This window comes from Theropithecus gelada, chromosome 4 (genome assembly GCF_003255815.1).
Source record: "Theropithecus gelada isolate Dixy chromosome 4, Tgel_1.0, whole genome shotgun sequence".
In the NCBI taxonomy this organism is placed as follows: domain Eukaryota; kingdom Metazoa; phylum Chordata; class Mammalia; order Primates; family Cercopithecidae; genus Theropithecus; species Theropithecus gelada.
The window spans coordinates 45553573-45574700 of NC_037671.1; the positions used below are offsets into that span (position 1 = coordinate 45553573).

The 21128-nt window shown below is 48.0% G+C and overlaps 1 protein-coding gene across 2 annotated transcripts in view; it reads left to right on the forward strand.

The window, feature by feature from the left end:
• The window catches only part of CUL9 (cullin 9), a 44621-nt gene that overhangs the window by 8779 nt on the left and 14714 nt on the right, over window positions 1–21128 (forward strand). For both annotated transcript variants that reach the window (XM_025382115.1, XM_025382113.1), the window contains 18 exons: window positions 3180–3387; window positions 6629–6825; window positions 7190–7407; window positions 8722–8968; window positions 9368–9473; window positions 10031–10258; window positions 10538–10628; window positions 10767–10938; window positions 12809–12914; window positions 13207–13302; window positions 13568–13743; window positions 14003–14136; window positions 14509–14688; window positions 14897–15006; window positions 15082–15264; window positions 15409–15569; window positions 16158–16386; window positions 16472–16661. In XM_025382115.1, coding sequence (XP_025237900.1) covers window positions 3180–3387; window positions 6629–6825; window positions 7190–7407; window positions 8722–8968; window positions 9368–9473; window positions 10031–10258; window positions 10538–10628; window positions 10767–10938; window positions 12809–12914; window positions 13207–13302; window positions 13568–13743; window positions 14003–14136; window positions 14509–14688; window positions 14897–15006; window positions 15082–15264; window positions 15409–15569; window positions 16158–16386; window positions 16472–16661 — 3032 coding nt within the window. The remainder of the gene's footprint in view (window positions 1–3179; window positions 3388–6628; window positions 6826–7189; window positions 7408–8721; window positions 8969–9367; window positions 9474–10030; window positions 10259–10537; window positions 10629–10766; window positions 10939–12808; window positions 12915–13206; window positions 13303–13567; window positions 13744–14002; window positions 14137–14508; window positions 14689–14896; window positions 15007–15081; window positions 15265–15408; window positions 15570–16157; window positions 16387–16471; window positions 16662–21128) is intronic.

The following is a 21128-nucleotide window of genomic DNA, read 5'->3' on the forward strand; positions in this document are numbered from 1 at the left end:
CCAGCCTGGGCGACAGAGCAAGACTCCGTCTCAAAAAAAAAAAAAAAAAAAGATCTGAAGAATGTAAAAGAACATAGGAAGGCCGAAGTCCTTTTCTCACCACTGTTATCAGTCTACTATATCCTATAGATTTGCATTTGTAATTGTGTGTTTGGAAATAGAGCATTTTCTGAGTCTGTGCTTTAGTCTATGTAATCACATTCTACATGTTTCTACAACTTTTTTTTTTTGCCCCCACTCAGTGCCTTAGAGGGCTTTCCATATCAGTCTGCGTGGAGCTGCCTCATTATGTTTACTGCTGCATAGGACCCTGCAGTGTGGTTATCTCCAATTTCAAGTGCAGTGTTCTAACGGGTCTGTTTTTCCTTAACATCTGCCAACACTGAATATTGTCTTCTTTTTTAATCTGTCTAATTGGCAGCATTTTAAATGATTGGTATCTCTTTGTTTTAGTTACCTAGTTCTGGTAAAGTTAGGCATATTTGCATACATTTGTTCTGGGTTTTTTTTTTTTTTTTTCCTATAAATATTCTGTTCTTATCCTTTGCCCACTTTTTTAATTGGATCTTTGCCTTTTTTAATGTATTTATAGGAATTTTGGTTATTCCTTTGTTATTTATGTTCCAAATATTTTGCTTGTCTTTTTAAAAATCATATTAGCTTTATTTTGTGGTTATAGAATAATACATACAGTAAAAAAATTAGAAAATTATTAAAATAAAAATTATCTGATCATATTCAAGTGAGATTGACAGAAAAAAAATCTGAAAGCCATTAAGGCAGAGACAATCACTGTTAACATGTGGGTAAACATCCTTACATATTTCTGTATCTATTCATATGTATTACCCATGTATATTGTCTAGTATATAAGAAATCATGGCCATGGAAGGGGATATGTATTTAAAGCCTATTTCACACTGTTGTCATTATAAAACTTCTTAGAAAAGATAGATTAAAAGCAGAACTTTCTCAGTACCTTTATTTGCCTTCTTTCCCAGAAGTTCTCCTTCTGTGTTTTTTCCCCTCATAGTTCCCAAGCCACCTCCTCAGTTGGCGTCGCTGTCACTGTTAAGCAACAGTTAATACCTGCTATTTTCTCTCCTGACCCTCACCCTGATCTAGGGACTCTAGAGGCACTTCTTCCTCGTCTCTTAGATCAGCATTTCCACTGGCACCTTTGTCTAGCTCCTGCGCTTGTCTCGTAATTTTGTGTATAGTGTTTTTTTCATCATGCTAGAGTTTCAGACTGTTTGTTGCTACATTTTTCAGCTTTTTTATGGCTTCTAGATTTTGTGTCCTACTTAAAAAGATCTATTCTGTTCCAGGATTATAAAAATATTTCCCTATATTTTCCAAAAATACCCATGATTTTGTATTTTTAAAATTCATTTAAAAATTCATTTGCAGTTTATTTTTGCAAATGTTGTGAAGTAGAGCTCCAGCTTCATTATTTTCATATGGATAGCCAGGTATCTCTAAATTGCATTGTGTGTGTGTGTGTGTATGTGTGTTTTGTTTTGTTTTTTTTAGAGACAGAGTCTCAGTCTGTTGACCAGGCTGGAGTGCAGTAGCAAGATCACATAGCTCACACAGCCTCAAACTCTTAGCCTCTAGCAAACCTCCTTCCTTATCCTCCCAAGTAGCTGGGACTACAGGAATGAGCCACCACACCCAGCTAATTTTTTTTTTTTTTTGTAGAGATGGAGTCTCACTTGTTGCCCAGGCTGGTTTCAAACTCTTGGCCTCAATCAATCCTCCCACCTCATTCAACATTACATTTTGTTTAATTAGTTATTTTGAGACAGAGTCTTGCTTTGTCGCCCAGACTGGAGTGCAGCGGTGCAATTCTCGTCTCGGCTCACTGCAACCTCCGCCTCCTGGGTTCGAGCGATTCTCCTGCCTCAGCCTCCAGAATAGCTGGGATTACAGCCCCACGCCACCATGCCTGGCTAAATTTTGTATTTTTAGTAAGAGATGGGGTTTCACCATGTTGGCCAGGTTGGTCTCGAACTCCTGGCCTCAAATGATCCCACTACCTCAAAGTGCTGGGATTACAGGTGTGTGTCACTGTGCCCACACAACATTATATTTTAAATGGTTTTTCCTTTTTTTTTTACTGGCTTGTATACCACCCTTATCTCTCTTCTCATCTACTGATCTATTTAGCTACCCTATATCAGTTCCAGGGTTGCAGTTATTACAAGTTTATATTTATATTTTGATAATAATAGGCAAGTCTACCACTTTTTTTTTTTTTTTTTTTGAGACAAGGTCTCACTCTGTCAACCATGCTGGAGTACAGTGACATGATCACAGCTTGCTACTGCCTTGACCTCCTAGGCTCAGGTGATCCTCCCACCTGAGCCTCACAAGTAGCTGAGACTACAGGCACAGGCCACTATGCCAGATAATTTTTTGTAGAGATGGAGTTTTGCCGTGTTGCCCATGGCAAAAGCCATGGGCTCAAACGATTCGCCCACCTCAGCCTCCCAAAGTGCTGGGAGTACAGGCATGAGCTCCTGCGCCTGGCTACCACTATTTTTTTCTGAACATTTCCAAGGCCTGGATCTGCCTGTCACGGTGTTTTAAAAAACCTTTTAGGCCAGCACTTTGGGAGGCCAAGGCAAGTAGACTGCTTGAGGCCAGGAGTTCGAGACCAATCTGGCCAACATAGCGAAACCCCGTCTCTACTGAAAAACAATACAAAAAATTAGCAGGATGTGGTAACACGCACCTGTAGTCCCAGCTACTCGAGAGGCTGAGGCTTGAGAATCACTTGAACCTGGGAGGTGGAGGTTGCAGTGAGCTGAGATTGCGCCACTGCACTCCAGCCTGGCAACAGAGCAAGACTCCATCTCAAAAACAAACAAAACCACCTTTTAGGCATTTTGATTAACATCACTTTGAATTTATAGATTTATTTGAAAAGATGAGCCAGAGTTTGTAAACATTTTTTCTACTGCCTCCTTCATTAGTTGAGGAGCCACAGGCAGTTTGGCTGCAGAGGGGAGGGGATTGGGGTGAGACTGGAGCAAGGAGAGCAGGTTTGGATGGGGCAGAGAGGATGGACTAGCTCTTGGTGGATGGGATTGGTCAGGGAGTCCTATGATGCCATGGCTGGGAGGTCAGGCAAGACTCCTTGGGATGGGGAGCCCCAACGTCTCTTCTCTTGTCAGAGAGAAGCTAGTGAAGATGCTGGTGGAGCTGCTGACCAACCAGGTGGGAGAGAAGATGGTGGTGGTGCAGGCCCTGCGCCTCCTTTACCTGCTCATGACCAAGCACGAGTGGCGACCGCTCTTTGCCAGGGAGGGTGGCATCTATGCTGTACTGGTCTGCATGCAAGAATATAAGACTTCTGTCTTGGTGCAGCAGGCTGGGCTGGCGGTGAGTACATTGGGCCTGGCGGGAGAGAACAATGGGCAAGACAGGCAGATTGGGGACTACTGATCTTGAGGGAATACTTTGGTGCTTCAGACCAGTGAGTAGATTTTGGAATGGAAAGATGGAGATGGATTTAAGAGTTTGATCCGGACATTCTTGGGGATTGAGTGTTTGGAAAAAGGAAAAAGGGAGTTTTGGAGTTATTTTTGGTGGAGACAGGATCTTGCTATGTTGCCCATAGGCAATTCTGATCTTGAACTCCTGAGCTCAAGTGATCCTCCCACCTCAGCCTCCCAAAGTGCTGAGATTATAGGCATGAGCCACTGTGCCAGGCCAGGAGGCTTTTTGTTTGTTTGTTTGTTTGTGACGGAGTTTCTCTCTGTTGCCTAGGCTGGAGTACAGTGGCGCTGTCTCAGCTCACTACAACCTCCACCTCCTGGGTTCAAGTGATTCTCTTGCCTCAGCCTCCTGGGATTACAGGCATGAGCCACCAAGCCCGGCCCAGGCCAGGGTTAAGAATGACTCCCAAGGGCCGGGCGCGGTGGCTCAAGCCTGTAATCCCAGCACTTTGGGAGGCCGAGACGGGCGGATCACAAGGTCAGGAGATCGAGACCATCCTGGCGAACACAGTGAAACCCTGTCTCTACTAAAAAAATACAAAAAACTAGCCGGGCGAGGTGGCGGGCGCCTGTAGTCCCAGCTACTTGGGAGGCTGAGGCAGGAGAATGGCGTAAACCCGGGAGGCGGAGCTTGCAGTGAGCTGAGATCCAGCCACAGCACTCCAGCCTGGGCGACAGAGCAAGACTCCGTCTCAAAAAAAAAAAAAAAAGAATGACTCCCAGGTGTAAAATTAAGCAGCAGGGTTGCATGAAGTGGCTGTTTACTGAGAGAGAATGTGGCAGGAGGAGGAGATATGGGGAGAAGGTCAGGAGTTGAGTTTTCAGGTTTGTTGAGTGTTCCTGCCTTTTTAGTTATGATTAGGTGTCTGGTTAAAAACTAATTTTCTAGATGTGACCAAAAAGTTTTTTTTTTCCTCTTTTATCCAAGTGGCACCCTTATGTAGAAAATACTCTGTTACTAGATTTGGGTAAAACAAAGCCAGCATTGCCATTGCCCAGAGAATCGGGAAGGAAGGCCCTTATCCAGAGTAGCTTACAGAAGAATTGGCTTACTGGTTACTCCAGACAGAAGTGCTGGCAGGTAGGGTGGTGCAGGCAGAAGAGCTCTGTATAGCCTGAGGGTTCCTGAGGGAGACAGGCCGGCTTTGGCCAGAGCAGTTCTGAGAATGTATTCTAGTAGTATAATGGCAGCAGCATGAACGGGAGCACGTGTCCTCTTAGAGCAGGCTGTCCTGGGAGAGGCCAGGAGGCTCCCTTCCATTACCTTCCCTCCTGTTCCCTCTCCTCCTGTCCCCTCCCCTCCCATCCTCTCTCCTCCTGTCTCCTCCCTCCCCTCCCCTCCTCCTCCCTCTCTCCCTCCCTCCCTCCCTTCCTTCCTTCCTTCCTTTCCTTCTTTTTTTTTTAACGGAGTCTTGCGCTGTTGCCCAGGCTAGAGTACAGTGGTGCGATCTCAGCTCACTGCAACCTCTGCCTCCCGGGTTCAAGCAATTCTCCCACCTCAGCCTCCTGAGTAGCAGGGATTACAGGTGCGTGCCACCATGCCCAGCTTAATTTTTTGTATTTTTAGTAGAGACGGGGTTTCACCATGTTGGCCAGGATGTCTTGCTCTCCTGAGCTCATGATCCTCCCGCCTCGGTCTCCCAAAGTGCTGGGATTACAGGTGTGAGCCACCACATCCAGCCTGGGGGTACTTTTCTTTTATGGGACCAAGAGCAGCCAGGCATTCATAGTCTAGACCATCATGCTCAAAGAATTCCCTGATCCTCTCAAATTACATGACCAAAACATAGCAATTGTCATCCACTATAGATCATGGCAAAAAAAATAAAAATAAAAATGGCTGGGCATGGTGGCTCATGCCTGTAATTCCAGCGCTTTGGGAGACCAAGACGGGTGGAACACCTGAGGTCTGGAGTTCAAGACCAGCCTGGCCAACATGGTAAAACCCTGTCTCTACTAAAAGTACAAAATTAGCTGGGCATGGTGGTGCATGCCTGTAATTCCAGCTACTTGGGAGGCTGAGGCGGGAGAATTGCTTGAACCCAGGACAGGGAGGTTGCTGTGAGCTGAGATTGCGCCATTGCACTCCAGCCTGGGTGACAGAGTGAGACTTCATCTCAAAAAAATCTTGCCCTGAAATAAAATTATGTCATCTTGTTAATAACTTAAAGTCTACAGAACTCAGCTAACTGGGGCAGGGTGGTGTAACTACAGGGAGAAATCTTCATTGAGAAGTAGAAGTTGCTTGGAGGGTCCAGGCCTTACAAGAGGGATTGTCCTGAGAATTATTTCTAGCCCAGTCCATCTCTCGTGGGTTTCTTGTAGAGAATCAACCCTTTCACCAGGAGAGACAATTTCCGCTGTGATTGTGCAGTATCTATTTTAATTTAATTTTTCTCTATAGTCCCAGCAAACAAGTTTACACGTTACAATAATTTTTCCTATAATGCCAACCACTGCCTGTGAGACAACCAAGAAGTCTTGTCTAGAAGGGCTGGATACTGGCTAAGGCCAGGAGACACAGGTTTTGGAGACTTGGCGTATAGGTGGTAATTGAAGCAATGGGAATGAACCTGGTTGCCTCAGTGTGGGTGAGTGCAGAGTCCAGAGAAAGGGGACAAGGAACCTCAGTTCCTTGGGGCAAAGGAACACCAGAGAGGTAGGAGAAATGCCAGGAGGATGTGAAGTCATGGAGCTCAAGGGAAGAGAGATTTTGCAAAGGAAGGAGTGCAAGTGAGCTGGGAGACAACTGTGAGAAGCCCCTGAAGACAACTAGATGCTGGGAGGGGCACCATCCTGAGGGGAAGATACAGGAGGGGTGGCTGTCCCACTCCGGTAGCCTTGGTGCTGCGAGCCTGGGGGCCGAGAGGAGTGGAAGGCTGATTTTACCATCCAGTCTCAGGGTTTTTTGTTGTTTAGTTTCTTTTTTCTTTTCCTTCCTCCCTGCCTCCTTCCCTCTCTTTGTAGTGTTTGATATCCCATCACTACCTCTTCCATTTCTGTCTCCTATTCTACCTATTTGCAAACAGCTCAGGTGCCCCAAAGTTTGAGGTCTAGATTGAGGCTTCCCTTTCCTCATGGTGGCTTTGCCCCCTCCTCACTCTGCTCTCACATCCCCCTCACAGGCACTGAAGATGCTGGCCATCGCCAGCTCCTCGGAGATCCCCACTTTTGTTACTGGCCGAGATTCTATCCACTCTTTGTTTGATGCTCAGATGACCAGAGAGATCTTCGCCAGCATCGACTCAGCTACACGCCCGGGCTCTGAGAGCCTGCTCCTCACTATCCCTGCAGCCGTGATCCTGATGCTGAACACTGAGGGGTCAGGGCGTTACCCTCCCAACTCCAGGCTCCTGCTTAGTCCCAAACCCTGCTACTCCTATGCTCCAGGCTCATGTTCTCCACAGAAATTCCCCTCGTGTTGTCACCTCTGGATTAAGCAATTGTTGTTGGAAGAGAATGCAAGTGGATTGGGGATAGGGAGATTCTCAGAGAGGGCAGAGACACACTGACCTCCCTTTATGGGTTTGGGAGGAGTGGCCTGAGGTCAGGGGATCAGATGTCCTGGCTCAGAGGGCCCACTGGAGCCCTTTGCTCCCTAGCTGCCCAGCCCTCTGTGCTTGCTTTGCTGCTTCCATTGCATTCATGGTCTCTAAGGTTCTTCCTGGTCACCTCCCTCCTCCCAGGTGCTCTTCTGCAGCGAGAAATGGCTTGCTCCTGCTCAACCTGCTTTTGTGCAACCACCACACTCTGGGAGACCAGATTATAACCAGAGAGCTGAGAGACACGTTGTTTAGGCACTCAGGGATAGCACCAGGGACAGAACCTATGCCTACCACACGCACCATCCTCATGATGCTTCTCAATCGCTACTCAGAGCCGCCGGGCAGCCCTGAGCATGCAGGTATCATTGTGGAGGGGTGGTTTTGCAGAGGAATCACACAGTGCCAGCCAGTGACCATGAAGGCTAAGGTTTACATATCAGCTCCTTACTGGAAAGATACAAGGAGACTTCAGGAAATGAGTGAGCATTGTGGTGCTCAAGTTAGGTCTTAAGTAGAATTTCCCAACCAAGAAGAGGGAGACTGTGGAATATGTGCAAGGAAATTGCTGTTGCCCAGGCTGAAGTACAGTGGCACGATCTCAGCTCACTGCAACCTCCGCCTCCCGGGTTCAAGGAATTATCCTGCCCCAGCCTCCTGAGTAGCTGGCATTACAGGTGCATGCCACCATGCCTGGCTAATTTTTGTGTATTTAGTAGAGACAGGGTTTCACCGTGTTGGTCAGGCTGGTCTCGAACTCCTGACCTCGTGATCTGCCCGCCTTGGCCTCCCAAAGTACTGGGATTACAGGCGTGAGCCACTGTGCCTGGCCTAAGTTTGACTTTCTCTTCACAGAATAGGGAGGCCTTCTTAAGAGGAATTATAATTTATGGTACAGAACGCTTGTGCCTGGAAACATTAAATATTCATACTGGGGAAGAAACCCTTTGTGATTGAAAAACAAGTGAAAACCTAGAAGTACGGAGGGATATTGAAATAGGAAATATGTGGCCGGATGCAATAGCTCACGCCTTTAATCCCAGCACTTTGGGAGGCTGAGGCAGGCAGATCACTTGAGATCAGAAGTTTGAGACCAGCCTGACCAATATGGTGAAACCCCGTCCCTACTAAAAATACAAAAATTACCCAGGCACGGTGGTGGGTGCCTGTAATCCCAGCTACTTGGGAGGCTGAGGCAGGAGAATCGCTTAAGTGCAGGAGGTGGAGGTCACAGTGAGCTGAGATCACGCCACTGCATTCCAGCCTGGGTGACACAGTGAGACTCCATTTCCAAAAAAAAAAAAAAAAGAAAAATAGGAAATATGTATGTATCTTTTAGTCTGTGTACCTAAAGCCACCATGCAGGTAGTACAGGAATGTAATCATCATAGTTAATATTTACTATAACTAACATTTAATAATACGACTATAAGCGATTTAAAATGTCTTGTGTTTAACTTGACAATGCTTGCTATACTAGGTTTTTTTTTCAAATGTGATTAGGTTTGTATTTGGGATCAGGAAAGAAAGTCCCCCATAGTTTGGTTAAAAACTGTAGACATCCTCAATATAGAAAGAAAATTTTGGGGTGATTTTCTGGACCTCCCCAGTTCTCAGTTTGGCAAACTGTTAAGACTCTTCATCCACATTTTTCCCTCCGGTGTGTCTGGCTGCAGCACTAGAGACCCCCATCATCCAGGGTCAGGATGGGTCCCCTGAGCTACTGATTCGATCCCTGGTTGGGGGCCCATCTGCAGAACTACTCCTGGACTTGGAGCGTGTGCTGTGCCGTGAGGGCAGCCCCGGGGGTGCCGTGAGGCCCCTCCTCAAGCGCCTCCAGCAGGAGACCCAGCCTTTCCTCCTGTTGCTGCGGACTCTGGATGCTCCGGGGCCCAACAAGACTCTGCTGCTGTCTGTGCTGAGGTGAGAGGCCTGTTGAGGCACCATGCATTGGGACGAGGGAAACTGGCAGACTTCAGGGACTTGACTTGTTTCTTTTCTTTTCTTTTTTTTTTTGAGACGGAGTTTCACTCTTGTTGCCCAGGCTGGAGTGCAATGGCGCGATCTCAGCACACTGCAACCTCTGCCTCCCAGGTTCAAGCGATTCTCCTGCCTCAGCCTCCCGAGTAGCTGAGATTACAGGCATGCGCCACCATGCCCAGCTACTTTTGTATTTTTAGTAGAGATTGGGTTTCTCCATGTTGGTCAGGCTGGTCTCAAACTCCCGACCTCAGGTGATCTGCCCGCCTCAGCCTCCCAAAGTGCTGGGATTACAGGCATGAGCCACTGCGCCTGGCCTGACTTTTTCTATCCCCTCACCAGGGTCATAACCCGACTGCTGGATTTCCCTGAGGCAATGGTCCTCCCTTGGCACGAGGTCTTGGAGCCCTGCCTCAACTGCCTGAGTGGCCCTAGCAGTGACTCTGAGGTACTAGAACCCTGGTAAGGGGAAGGGAGGGATGGGCAGCATCTGGGGCACCAACTTCCTTGTGAGGCTCTGGAGGGCACAGCAGAGCCTTTCTGAATGGATCTTGGGGCACTGGGATGGGTGTAGGAAGAGGAAGGGTAATGTAATCTAAGAGTCTCCAGAACTGGGATCTTTGAAGTATAAACCATTTTGATGATTTTAGATTTGGATTTTAAATTCTGGACTAAGGAGAAGCCCACATTCACCAATCCAAACAGCTCTCCTCCCTTCAGGGTTTGTGCATTGGAGAGCAAGGCTCAGTCCCCAGGGTTAACATAGCTTGGCCTGGCAGGAAGCAGCCTGGAAAGCTATGCCGAAGTTCTGTTCTGCCAACTCACTCTGGAGTCCCAGCACTCCTCTATTTAACTCCACCCTGACTTTGGCACTCTTGTTTCCCTGGGCGTTGGCATGTCTCCGCAATCTCAGCCACAACACTTCCTCTACTGAACCCTCTTCTCAATCCTTACATGTCCTACCTCTTGTTTCCTGTAAATGAATCTATGTGGCTCTGGACTCAGATTGTTCAGGAGCTGACCTGCTTCCTACATCGCCTGGCCTTGATGCATAAGGACTATGCTGTGGTGCTCTGCTGCCTGGGAGCAAAAGAGGTCCTCTCCAAAGTCCTGGACAAGCACTCAGCTCAGCTGCTGCTGGGCTGTGAGCTTCGGGACCTGGTGACAGAGTGTGAGAAGTACGCACAGCTCTGTAGCAACCTCACCTCTAGCATCCTGGCTGGCTGCATTCAGGTGAGGAGCGGCTGTGGGTATGCAGCTGAGAAAATGCAAGTCAGAAGCAGGGGAAGGGGATTCACTGTGTTCCTCTTTGGTATCCCTGTTTGGCACAGGTTGTAGCAAATCTGGGGCACTTGTTTCCTAACCTTGACTCTACATGGTTCTGTCAAAATGTGGGGAGAGAGGAGTTGAGTGTACCATTGACCCTTTACTTTTTCTGTCGACCTGTTTCTGGGTGTTTCTCTGTGTTCCTCCCTCTCCCCTTCCTCATTCTCCCTGATGTTCCGGCTGCAGATGGTGCTGGGCCAGATCGAAGACCACAGACGAACCCACCAACCCATCAATATCCCCTTCTTTGATGTGTTCCTCAGGCATCTCTGCCAGGGTTAGTGCCCTCATCTGCTTTCTCCTGGCTCCCATCCAGTGTCTGTTTTCCCCTTCCCTTCCTGCTCCCTAGACCTTTTCCTTTTCCCTCTCTCAACTAACCTGGCTGTGACCGCCACCCCTTCCCACTTGCCCCCAGGCTCCAGTGTGGAAGTGAAGGAGGACAAGTGCTGGGAGAAGGTGGAGGTGTCCTCCAACCCACACCGGGCCAGCAAGCTGACGGACCACAACCCCAAGACCTACTGGGAGTCCAACGGCAGCACCGGCTCCCACTACATCACCCTGCACATGCACCGTGGTGTTCTTGTTAGGTGTGAACACACATATATGAATGTTCTGCTGTGCCCCAGGATACTTCGCCAAAGCACCCAGATACACACAACCCCAGCTATAACCCACAGGCCTGAGGGACACACTCAAACCTATTTTGTGCAGTGAACACATAGACACATTGACCTGCCTTTGCTGTGCTGAGTATAGACTTCCCCTCACTCCTGGAATCTGGTGACCTGTACCCCAACAGGTACAGATGGCACTGCCCTGTGCTTAGTGTTGAGGGAGATCAACAGCTCACTTATCCATTTCTCCTGTGGGCATTTGTTTAATGCCAGGCATTTGTGTCAGGCACTGTGCAAGGGTCTGGAAATAGAAGCGCAATAAGATATGGTACCTACATTCCAGCTGGGGAGCTACACTAGAAAATCAAGTAAGAGCACAGAGTAAGAAAAAGCATTGCTGTCCACATGTGGACCTGAGACTGACAGGCATCAGAGCAGACTTCCTTCTGGAAGGAGGGGGTGACTGAGCTGGGTTTTGACATTGAAATTAGGTAGATAAAGAGGGGGCAATATTCTAGGCACAAGGACAGCATATGTGCGAAATGGAAGTAAGAAACTGTATTTGGAAGGACTTTAGTAGTCATGTTTGGCTGCAATGAAAACTGTATATCTAAGTGGCAGAAGATACAGGCCAGAAAAGAAGGCAAAGGCAGATCACAAAGTGTTTTGTGAGCTAAGCAGTTTGAACTTTATTCCAAAACTTGGAAAGCCATTAGAAGATTTTAAGAAGGGAAGAGAGAAAACTAGATTTTTTTTTCTTTTTCTTTTTTCGAGACAGAATCTTGCTCTGTGGCCCAGGCTGCAGTGCAGTGGCACGATCTCGACTCACTGCAAGCTCCGCCTCCCGGGTTCACGCCATTCTCCTGCCTCAACCTCCCGAGTAGCTGGAACTACAGGCGCCGGCTGCCACGCCTGGCTAATTTTTTGTATTTTTAATAAAGGCAGGGTTTCACCGTGTTAGCCGGGATGGTCTGTCTCCCGACCTCGTGATTCACCCGTCTCGGCCTCCCAAAGTGCTGAGATTACAGGCGTGAGCCATCACGCCCAGCCGAAAACTAGATTTTTTTATTGAGGAAGCTCACTCTGGCAATTGTGGGAATTAGGGTTGGAGATCAGAAGAAAGAGATGGAAGGTTTATGCAGTGGTCTAGTAGAGAAAGGATCCATGTGTTCAGTTAGACAACAGGAGTGGGAATGGACTGGGAAATCCTCAGAGGTGGAGTCCACAAGGCTTGCCTTTGGGTGAGGGAAGCCATGAGAAGGTGAAGGCCACAGTGACAGTATTCTAGTTGAGTACTGGGTGCACAGAAGTTTTATTTCCCAGGGGAGAAATAGGAAGCGGGACAAGTTTACGTGGACAGATGATCATTTCATTTGGGCATGTTGACTTTGAGGCACCTATGGGACATTACATGATCTGTTGGGGACACAGCATGAAAGCTCAGGAGAGTGGTCTGGGATAGAGATGTGGATTTGGAGTCCTCTGTGTATTAATTTTCAGTTGAAACCGTGGGTTTAAATTAAGTCACTTTGGCGGAATATAAAGGGAAGAGCAGAGGGTCTTGCGGGGACAGCTGCGTCAGGAGCCAGCAGAGGAACAGGTGCCCGAGAAAGAAGTGGTGGCTTGAAATAGTTTTGAACTAAAACCAGGGCTCTGGCCTTTTTCTTTCTTTCTTTTGATTTTTATTTTGTAGAGGTGGGGTCTTGCAGTATGGCCCAGATTGATCTTAAACTCCTAGCCTCAAGCAGTCCTCCCACCTCAGCCTTCCAAAATGTTGGGATTACAGGTGTGAGCCACCATGTCCAGAGGCCAAGCTTTGACTGTTTCCTTTCTTCTCTCCCAGGCAGCTCACTTTGTTGGTGGCCAGTGAGGACTCAAGCTACATGCCAGCCAGGGTGGTGGTGTTTGGGGGTGACAGCACCAGCTGCATCAGCACTGAGCTCAACACGGTGGGAACCCTTGTGCCCCCCTTCACCTTGCTCCACGTCCTTCTTTTTGTCCCAGTGCCTGTGGGAAGGACCTAGTCCCTGGGGAATGGTGACATCCCTTCCTCCTGGCAAGGCATTGCCTTGTAAGCAGTGAGAGTGGGATTAGGGATGCAGAGCCACGTCCATCCCTGGGCTCTGCAGGAGAAGTGAAGGGCACACACCATGACCAACTTGGTTACTGTCAACAGTTTTTCCAGCCCTGTTTCTGGAGGTGACAGCTCTCTCCTTTCCCTCTTCTCCCTTGCCCTGCCAGGTGAATGTGATGCCCTCTGCCAGCCGGGTGATCCTCCTGGAGAATCTGAACCGCTTCTGGCCTATCATCCAGATCCGCATAAAGCGCTGCCAGCAGGTGGTGCCAGGGCATTAGCCAGGGCTGAGGAGGAGGAGGTGGCACAGGGTCTCCAGAGTGGCTGCATTCTCTAACATCTAGAGGCCAGGGCTTTAGCCAAGGTTTCTCCTTGATCTGCTTGGGAGATGGCCCAGGGACCTGTTGAGTCCCAGAGATGTGGGGATGTCCTGAGCAGTTCTAGGGAGCTCAGGGCAGGAGGCTTGGCTTTGGTAGTACTTAGTGGCTCAAGAGGCTTAGGTGACAGATAAGTCTGTGCATGTTCCAGGGCGGCATTGACACCCGGGTTCGGGGTGTGGAGGTCCTGGGCCCTAAGCCCACATTCTGGCCACTGTTCCGGGAGCAGCTGTGTCGCCGAACATGTCTCTTCTACACAATTCGGGCACAAGCCTGGAGCCGGGACATAGCAGAGGACCGTCGGCGCCTCCTCCAGCTCTGTCCCAGGTGGGTGGGGCCTGAGGAAGGAAGATGGGTAAGGGAACAGAGCACTAAGAAGTAGGAGGGATGCTTCTGTGGGAGTCTGGAAGGGAAAGCTGCAGCCAGGACATGAGGGGGAAGTTGAACATAGGTGAGAAGTTTGTGTTGATTGGGACAAGTTGGGTCAGGGACCTAACAGGGGTGATTGGGAGCTGATCTGCACTTGAATGGAGGCCTCTGGGAAATCAGTGCCTTTAATCCTCCACTGTGCACTGTTTGTTCCCAGACTGAACAGGGTTTTGCGCCACGAGCAGAATTTTGCCGACCGTTTCCTCCCTGATGATGAGGCCGCCCAAGCACTGGGCAAGACCTGCTGGGAGGCCCTGGTCAGCCCCCTGGTGCAGAACATCACCTCTCCCGGTAACCATGCTGACACCTGGCCCCGCTAACCAGTTCCTTGTCCTTATTCCCAGGGATCACCTGAGTTAATGCTCTTGGTTCTTTTGGTTCCTGTCTTTGTCCCTGAAGGCCTGTCACCTCAATGTTCCTCTCTCCTTCCTGCCCCAGGCACTGCTCCCTGAGACTCTGGTATTTGAATCTTCCCCACTACCCCATCCCCGCCCTGTTACCATCTCCCCTGACTCCAGCTGAAGCAAACCTTGGTGAGGGGAGGACTAGGGCCCCACTACCCCTCAAGCCTTTTTGTACAATTGATCTTTCTCCCTCCTCTGCCCTGGGCTGTCTGTTCTCCCATCTCCCATGGAGACCTGTTCCTGACCTGTCTTCTTTCAGATGCGGAAGGTGTGAGTGCCCTGGGATGGCTGCTGGATCAGTACTTAGAACAGAGAGAGAGCTCTCAGAACCCCCTGAGTCGAGCAGCGTCCTTTGCCTCTCGAGTTCGTCGCCTTTGCCACTTGCTGGTGCATGTGGAGCCTCCTCCTGGGCCTTCTCCTGAGCCATCCACTCGGCCCTGTAAGTCCCAACCGTGGCCAATAGAGCTTAGACTGCGGGCAGTGGTGTATCTGGCTCCCTTCTCCCTGGATCTTACTCTTGCTGCTTTGCTACCAGCCTTTCCAGGCCCCTGAGACTTCCTGGCCTTTCCAGGAGATCACTACCCAAGACCGATGTACTCACCTAGAGGCTGAGATGAAACCTCTTCCTTCTCCCTCTGTCTCTACAGTCAGCAAGAACAGTAAGGGTCGGGACCGGAGCCTGGCGCCTTTGCCAGCGCTTCCAAGTAGCAGCCTGAGGAACATAACCCAATGCTGGCTGAGCGTGGTGCAGGAGCAGGTGGGCAGAAGCAAGCAGAAGTCTGCGGAGGGGAGGGGCTGCTCCTTTTATGTCATTTCTTGCCTTTCTCCTCAGGTCGGCAGATTCCTGGCTGCAGCTTGGGGGGCCCCAGACTTTGTGCCTCGTTACTGTAAACTCTATGAGCACTTGCAGAGAGCAGGCTCCGAGCTGTTTGGGCCTCGGGCAGCCTTCACGCTGGCTCTGCGCAGTGGCTTCTCTGGCGCCTTGCTGCAGCAGTCCTTCCTCACTGCTGCTCACGTGAGTCCCACCAGCTCCCCACAGGGCTATAAGGTCATGTCCCAAGTTCATCTCTTTCTGCTCTGCCCTTTCACCTCCTTTCGCTCCCCAGTCTCCTCCACTCCCTCATTCATGGTTTGCCCATGCCCTTTCCACTGCCCCCAGATGAGTGAGCAGTTTGCCAGGTACATTGACCAGCAGATCCAGGGTGGCCTGATTGGTGGAGCCCCTGGAGTGGAAATGCTGGGGCAGCTTCAGCGGCACCTGGAACCCATTATGGTCCTTTCTGGTCTGGAACTGGCCACAACTTTTGAGCACTTCTATCAGTGAGTGCAGGTCTGGAGGGGTAGGGGATGGGAGGCCTAGATCTGGAGAGTGGACAGATTGAGTCTTATAGGGGAGATGAGAAAAGAGGCTGTGCAGAGAGAAAGATGTAGATGGCTGGCCAGGCGCGGTGGCTCACGCGTGTAATCCCAGCACTCTGGGAGGCCGAGGTGGGCACATCACCTGAGGTCAGGAGTTCAAGATCAGCCTGACCAACATAGTGAAACCCTGTCTCTCCTAAAAGTACAAAAATTAGCCAGGAGTGGTGGCGTGGTGGCGGGCACCTGTAATCCCAGCTACTCGGGAGGGTAAGGCAGGTGAATTGCTTGAACCCGGGAGGTGGAGGTTGCAGTGAGCCAAGACTGCGTCATTGCATTTCAGCCTGGGTGACAAGAGCGAGACTTTGTCTCAAAAAAAAAAAAAGAAAAAAGTGGAGGTGGTCATGCATTGGTGGAAAGGGAGTGGGAGAGAAGAGGTGAGGTAGGGTGTGTGACTCAGGCAGAGGGACCGAGGGACCTACATTCTCGAGGGGGAGGCTGGGCCATGCTGCCACCCACACTGAGGCTTGGCCCGGGCTGTGTGTGCTGCAGGCATTATATGGCGGACCGTCTCCTGAGCTTTGGCTCGAGCTGGCTGGAGGGGGCCGTGCTGGAGGAGATTGGCCTCTGTTTTCCCAACCGCCTCCCCCAGCTGATGCTGCAGAGCCTGAGTACCTCTGAGGAGCTACAGCGCCAGTTCCACCTCTTCCAGCTCCAGCGGCTTGACAAGTTGTTCTTGGAGCAGGAAGACGAGGAGGAAAAGAGACTAGAGGAAGAGGAGGTAAGAGCAGGGAGAATAGGAGAGTGAGAGAAGACTAGACCAAAGAAGGGAGCCCAAGGGCCCTTGAAATCCTTATGTCCTTCAGGAGGAAGAGGAGGAAGAGGAAGCTGAGAAAGAATTATTTATTGAAGATCCAAGTCCAGCCATTTCTATACTGGTCCTGTCACCACGCTGCTGGCCGGTCTCCCCACTCTGCTACCTGTACCATCCCAGAAAGTGCCTTCCCACAGAATTCTGTGATGCCCTTGACCGTTTCTCCAGTTTCTACAGCCAGAGTGAGGAACTAGGGAGAGGAAATTGGAGATCGGGGTGAGACTGGGGGTGGCAAGAAAGGAAGAGGAGAGGACCTTTGGACAGGATATAGATATGAAGAAAAATATCAGCTCCTGCGGAGGGATGAGAAAGCATGGGTTGTAGTTTCATTAATTTCTGCTCTCATCAGTTCCTTTGACTTTCTATGAATTTGTTCTGTTTTCTTTTTCTAACATTGATTTTTAGTCTTTTCAGACTTTTTTCCAAATAAAAGTTTTTAAGACTTCATTTCCCCTCAATACTGCTTTAGTGGCATCCTATAAAGTTTTAAAAGATTTTTCTTTTTTTTTTTCTGAGATGAAGTCTCACTCTGTCATCCAGACTGGAGTGCAGTGGTGTGATCTTGGCTCACTGCAGCCTCTGCCTCCTGGGTTCAGGTGATTCTCCTGTCTCAACCTCCCGAGTAGCTGGGACTACAGGCGTGTACCACCACACCCGGCTATTTGTGTATTTTTAGTAGAGACGGGGTTTCACCATGTTAGCCAGGCTGCTCTCGAACTCCTGACCTCAGGTGATCTACCCACCTCGGTGAGCCACTGTGCCTGGCCAAAAAGATTTTTCAGATTGGGATATAACTAGTATTCAGTAAAGTGCACAATTCTTAATTATAAGGCTTCATAAATTATTATATTAATATACACCCATGTATCTACCTCCTTCACACCCCCATCAAGATACAGAACATTTCCAGCACTGTGGAAGGCTCTCTCCTTCATGCCCCCTTTCCGGTCAATGTCTTCTTCCAGGAGAAATCATTATTTTTAACCTTTATCACCATAGATTTGTGCCTGTATTTGAACATCATGTAAATGGAATCATACAGTATTCTGCTGTGTCTGATGTCTTTCACGAAACATACTGTCCGTGGGAGTGATCCAAGTTGTCAGGGGTATCATTCGTTTATTCATATCTTTTGCTGAGTCATATTCCATTGTATGGATGTATTTACCCTTTCTGCTGTTGATGGACATTTGGGATGTTCCATAAGTTTTTATTATGTATTATTTTTTATTATTGTTTAGTTCTAAGAATTTTTAAATTTCTATTATTTTTTTCTTTATTTTGTTTTTCAGAAGAATATATTTTTAATTTCCAAACAAGTTTTTCTTCAGTTATTTTTTTGTTTTATATTTCTACCCTCATTCCCCTGTGGCCAAAGAGCATGGTTTCTATGATTCTGAATCTTTGCAGTTTATTGAGACTTCTTTATGGCCTAGTAGATGGTCATATTTTACCTGTTTCATGTGTGATTAAGAAGAATGTGTATTCTTAACTGGATTCTACATATTTCACCAAATTGACCTTGTTAATTGTTTTGTTTACATCTTCTGTAAAGTTAGTAGTTTTTGTCTACTTGATCTACTACTGAGAGAGGTGTGCTAAAATTACCACTATGATGGTGAATTTTTCAAAATTGCTAATCATACTGGTTTTACTGTATATATATTTTTTGGCTATTTTGTTAGAAGGTTAAAATAGTTTAACAGTGCCATCCAGTAGAACTTTCTACAATGATGGAAAAATTATTTTCTGCACTATTCAGTATGATAGTCATTGATGGAAATTAAGTACTTGGAATGTGGCTAATATAACCGATGAACTAAATAATTTCATTTAATTGTAATCAGTTTATTATTTTATTTTATTTTAATTTTTTTGAGACAGAGAGAGTCTCGCTCTCTCACCCAGGCTGGAATACAATGGCTTGATCTTGGCTCACTGCAACCTCCGCCCCCTGGATTCAAGCGATTCTCCTACCTCACTCAGCCTCCTGATTAGCTGGGATTACAGGTGTGCACCACTATGCCCAGCTAATTTTTGTATTTTTAGTAGAGACGAGCTTTCACCATGTTGGCCAGACTAGTCTCGAACTCCTGGCCTCAGGTGATCCAGCTGCCTTGGCCTCCCAAATTGCTGGGATTACAGGCGTGAGCCACCGCGCTCAGTCATCATCAGTTTAAATTTAAATAGTTACATGTGGCTGATGGCTACTATGATGGACCATGCAGGTTTAGAAATTCCAGAGTCAATGAAACATTATTATGAAGTGACTTTCTTTCTAATAAAGCTTTTTGTCTAGAAGTCTGTTTTTTTCTGGTATTAATAGTATACCAACTTTCTTTGGTTGTCTTTCCAGTTTATCTTTTTCTATTTTTAGCTCTTTGTTTTTGCATGGAGAGAAGTTCTTAATCTTTGGCATACCTTTTTTTTAAATTGTGGTAAAATATAACTAGCATAATATTTGCCATTTTAACCATTCAAAGTATGCAATTTGTCCTTTTACTTGTATTTTTTGAGAGGGGGTGTCACTCTGTCACCCAGGCTGGAGTGCAGTGTGACGATCTCGGGTGGCTCACTGCAACCTCCGCCTCCCAGGCTCAAGTGATTCTCCCATCTCAGTCTCCCAAGTAGCTGGGACTATAGCTGTGCACCACTACTCCCAGCTAATTTTTGTATTTTTTGTAGAAACACAGTTTTGCCATGTTGGCCAGGCTGATCTCGAACTCCTGGACTCAAGCGATCCTCCCGCCTCAGCCTCCCAAAGTGCTGGGATTACAGGTGTGAGCCACCGTACCTGGCTTCCTTAAACTTTTTAATAATGAAAGTTAGATCTAGAGGTTTCATCAGGTTCAGATTTTTTTTCTTCGTGTATATTTCTGTGTATACCGCACCTGGCTTATTCCTTTACTTAAAAAAATTTCTTTGGAAATAATTTCAAATTTACAGAAAAATTACAAGAATAATACAAAGAGGCCGGGCGCGGTGGCTCAAGCCTGTAATCCCAGCACTTTGGGAGGCCGAGACGGGTGGATCACCAGGTCAGGAGTTTGAGACCAGCCTGGCTAACACGGTGAAACCCCGTCTCTACTAAAAAATACAAAAAAAAAAACTAGCCGGGCGAGGTGGTGGGCGCCTGTAGTCCCAGCTACTTGGGAGGCTGAGGCAGGAGAATGGCGTGAACCCGGGAGGCGGAGCTTGCAGTGAGCTGAGATGCGGCCACTGCACTCCAGCCTGGGCGACACAGCGAGACTCCGTCTCAAAAAAAAAAAAAAAAAAAGAATAATACAAAGAATACCTACATACTCTTTATCCAAGTTTACCTTTTGTTAACATTTTGTTAACGTTTGCTTTTACCATTTGCCCTTTGTTTGTGTATATGTGTGTATATATGTATGTATAGAGAGACTTTTATTTTTCTGAACCTTTGAGAATAAATTGCGTATATGCTGGCCCTTTGCCCCTAAGTACTTTAGTACATATTTCCTAAGAATAAAGGTCTTCTCTTATATAACCACAGTTCATTTATCAATTTCAAAAATTTAACTCTGGTATAAGTATTGTGATCTATTTTCCATATTCTATTTTTTTTTTTTTTTTGAGACGGAGTCTCACTCTGTCCCCCAGGCTGGAGTGCAGTAGTGCTATCTCAGCTCACTGCAACCTTCGCCTCCCAAGTTCAAGTGATTCTGCTGCCTGAGGCTCCTGAGTAGCGGGGATTACAGGCACCCACCACCACGCCTGGCTAATTTTTGTGCTTTTAGTAGAGACGGAGTTTCACCATGTTGGCCAGGCTGGCCTCAAACTCCTGCCTCAGCCTCCCAAAGTGCTGGGATTACAGACATGAGCCACCGCGCCCAGCCTCCATATTCTAATTTTTCTTTTCTTTTCTTTTCTTTTTTGGAGACAGAGTATCACTCTGTAGCCCAGGCTGGAGTGCAGTGGCGTGATCTCGGCTCACTGCAAGCTCCACCTCCCAGGTTCACGCCATTCTCCCACCTCAGCCTCCCGAGCAGCTGGGACTACAGGTGCCCCCCACCACGCCCAGCTAATTTTGTTTTTGTATTTTTGGTAGAGATGGGGTTTTCACCATGTTAGGATGGTCTCGATCTCCTGACCTCGTGATCTGCCCGCCTCAGCCTCCCAAAGTGCTGGGATTACAGGCGTGAGCCACCGCGCCTGGCCATTCTAATTGTTTCAACTGACCCATCATGTCTTCTATGACTTCATTTTTTTGTCCGGGAAGGGATCAGTCTAGTATCAGCTGTAACATTTAGTTGGCATGTCTCTTTAGTCTCCTTTAGTCTGGAATAGTTCCCCATCCGCCATCCTTTGCCTTTTATGACACTGACATTTCTGGAGAATACGGTCCTTTTACTTTTTTGTTTGTTTGTTTGTTTTGAGACAGAGCCTTGCTCTGTCGCCCAGATTGGAGTGCAGTGGCACGATCCCAGCTTACTGCGACCTCTGCCTCCTGGGTTCAAGTGGTTCTTCTGCCTCAGCCTCCAGAGCAACTGGGACCACAGGCGCACGCCACCACGCATGGCTAATTTTTTTGTACTTTTAGTAGAGACAAGGTTTCACCATATTGGCCAGGTTGTTCTCGAACTCCTGACCTCATGGTCTGCCTGCCTTGGCCTCCCAAAGTGCTG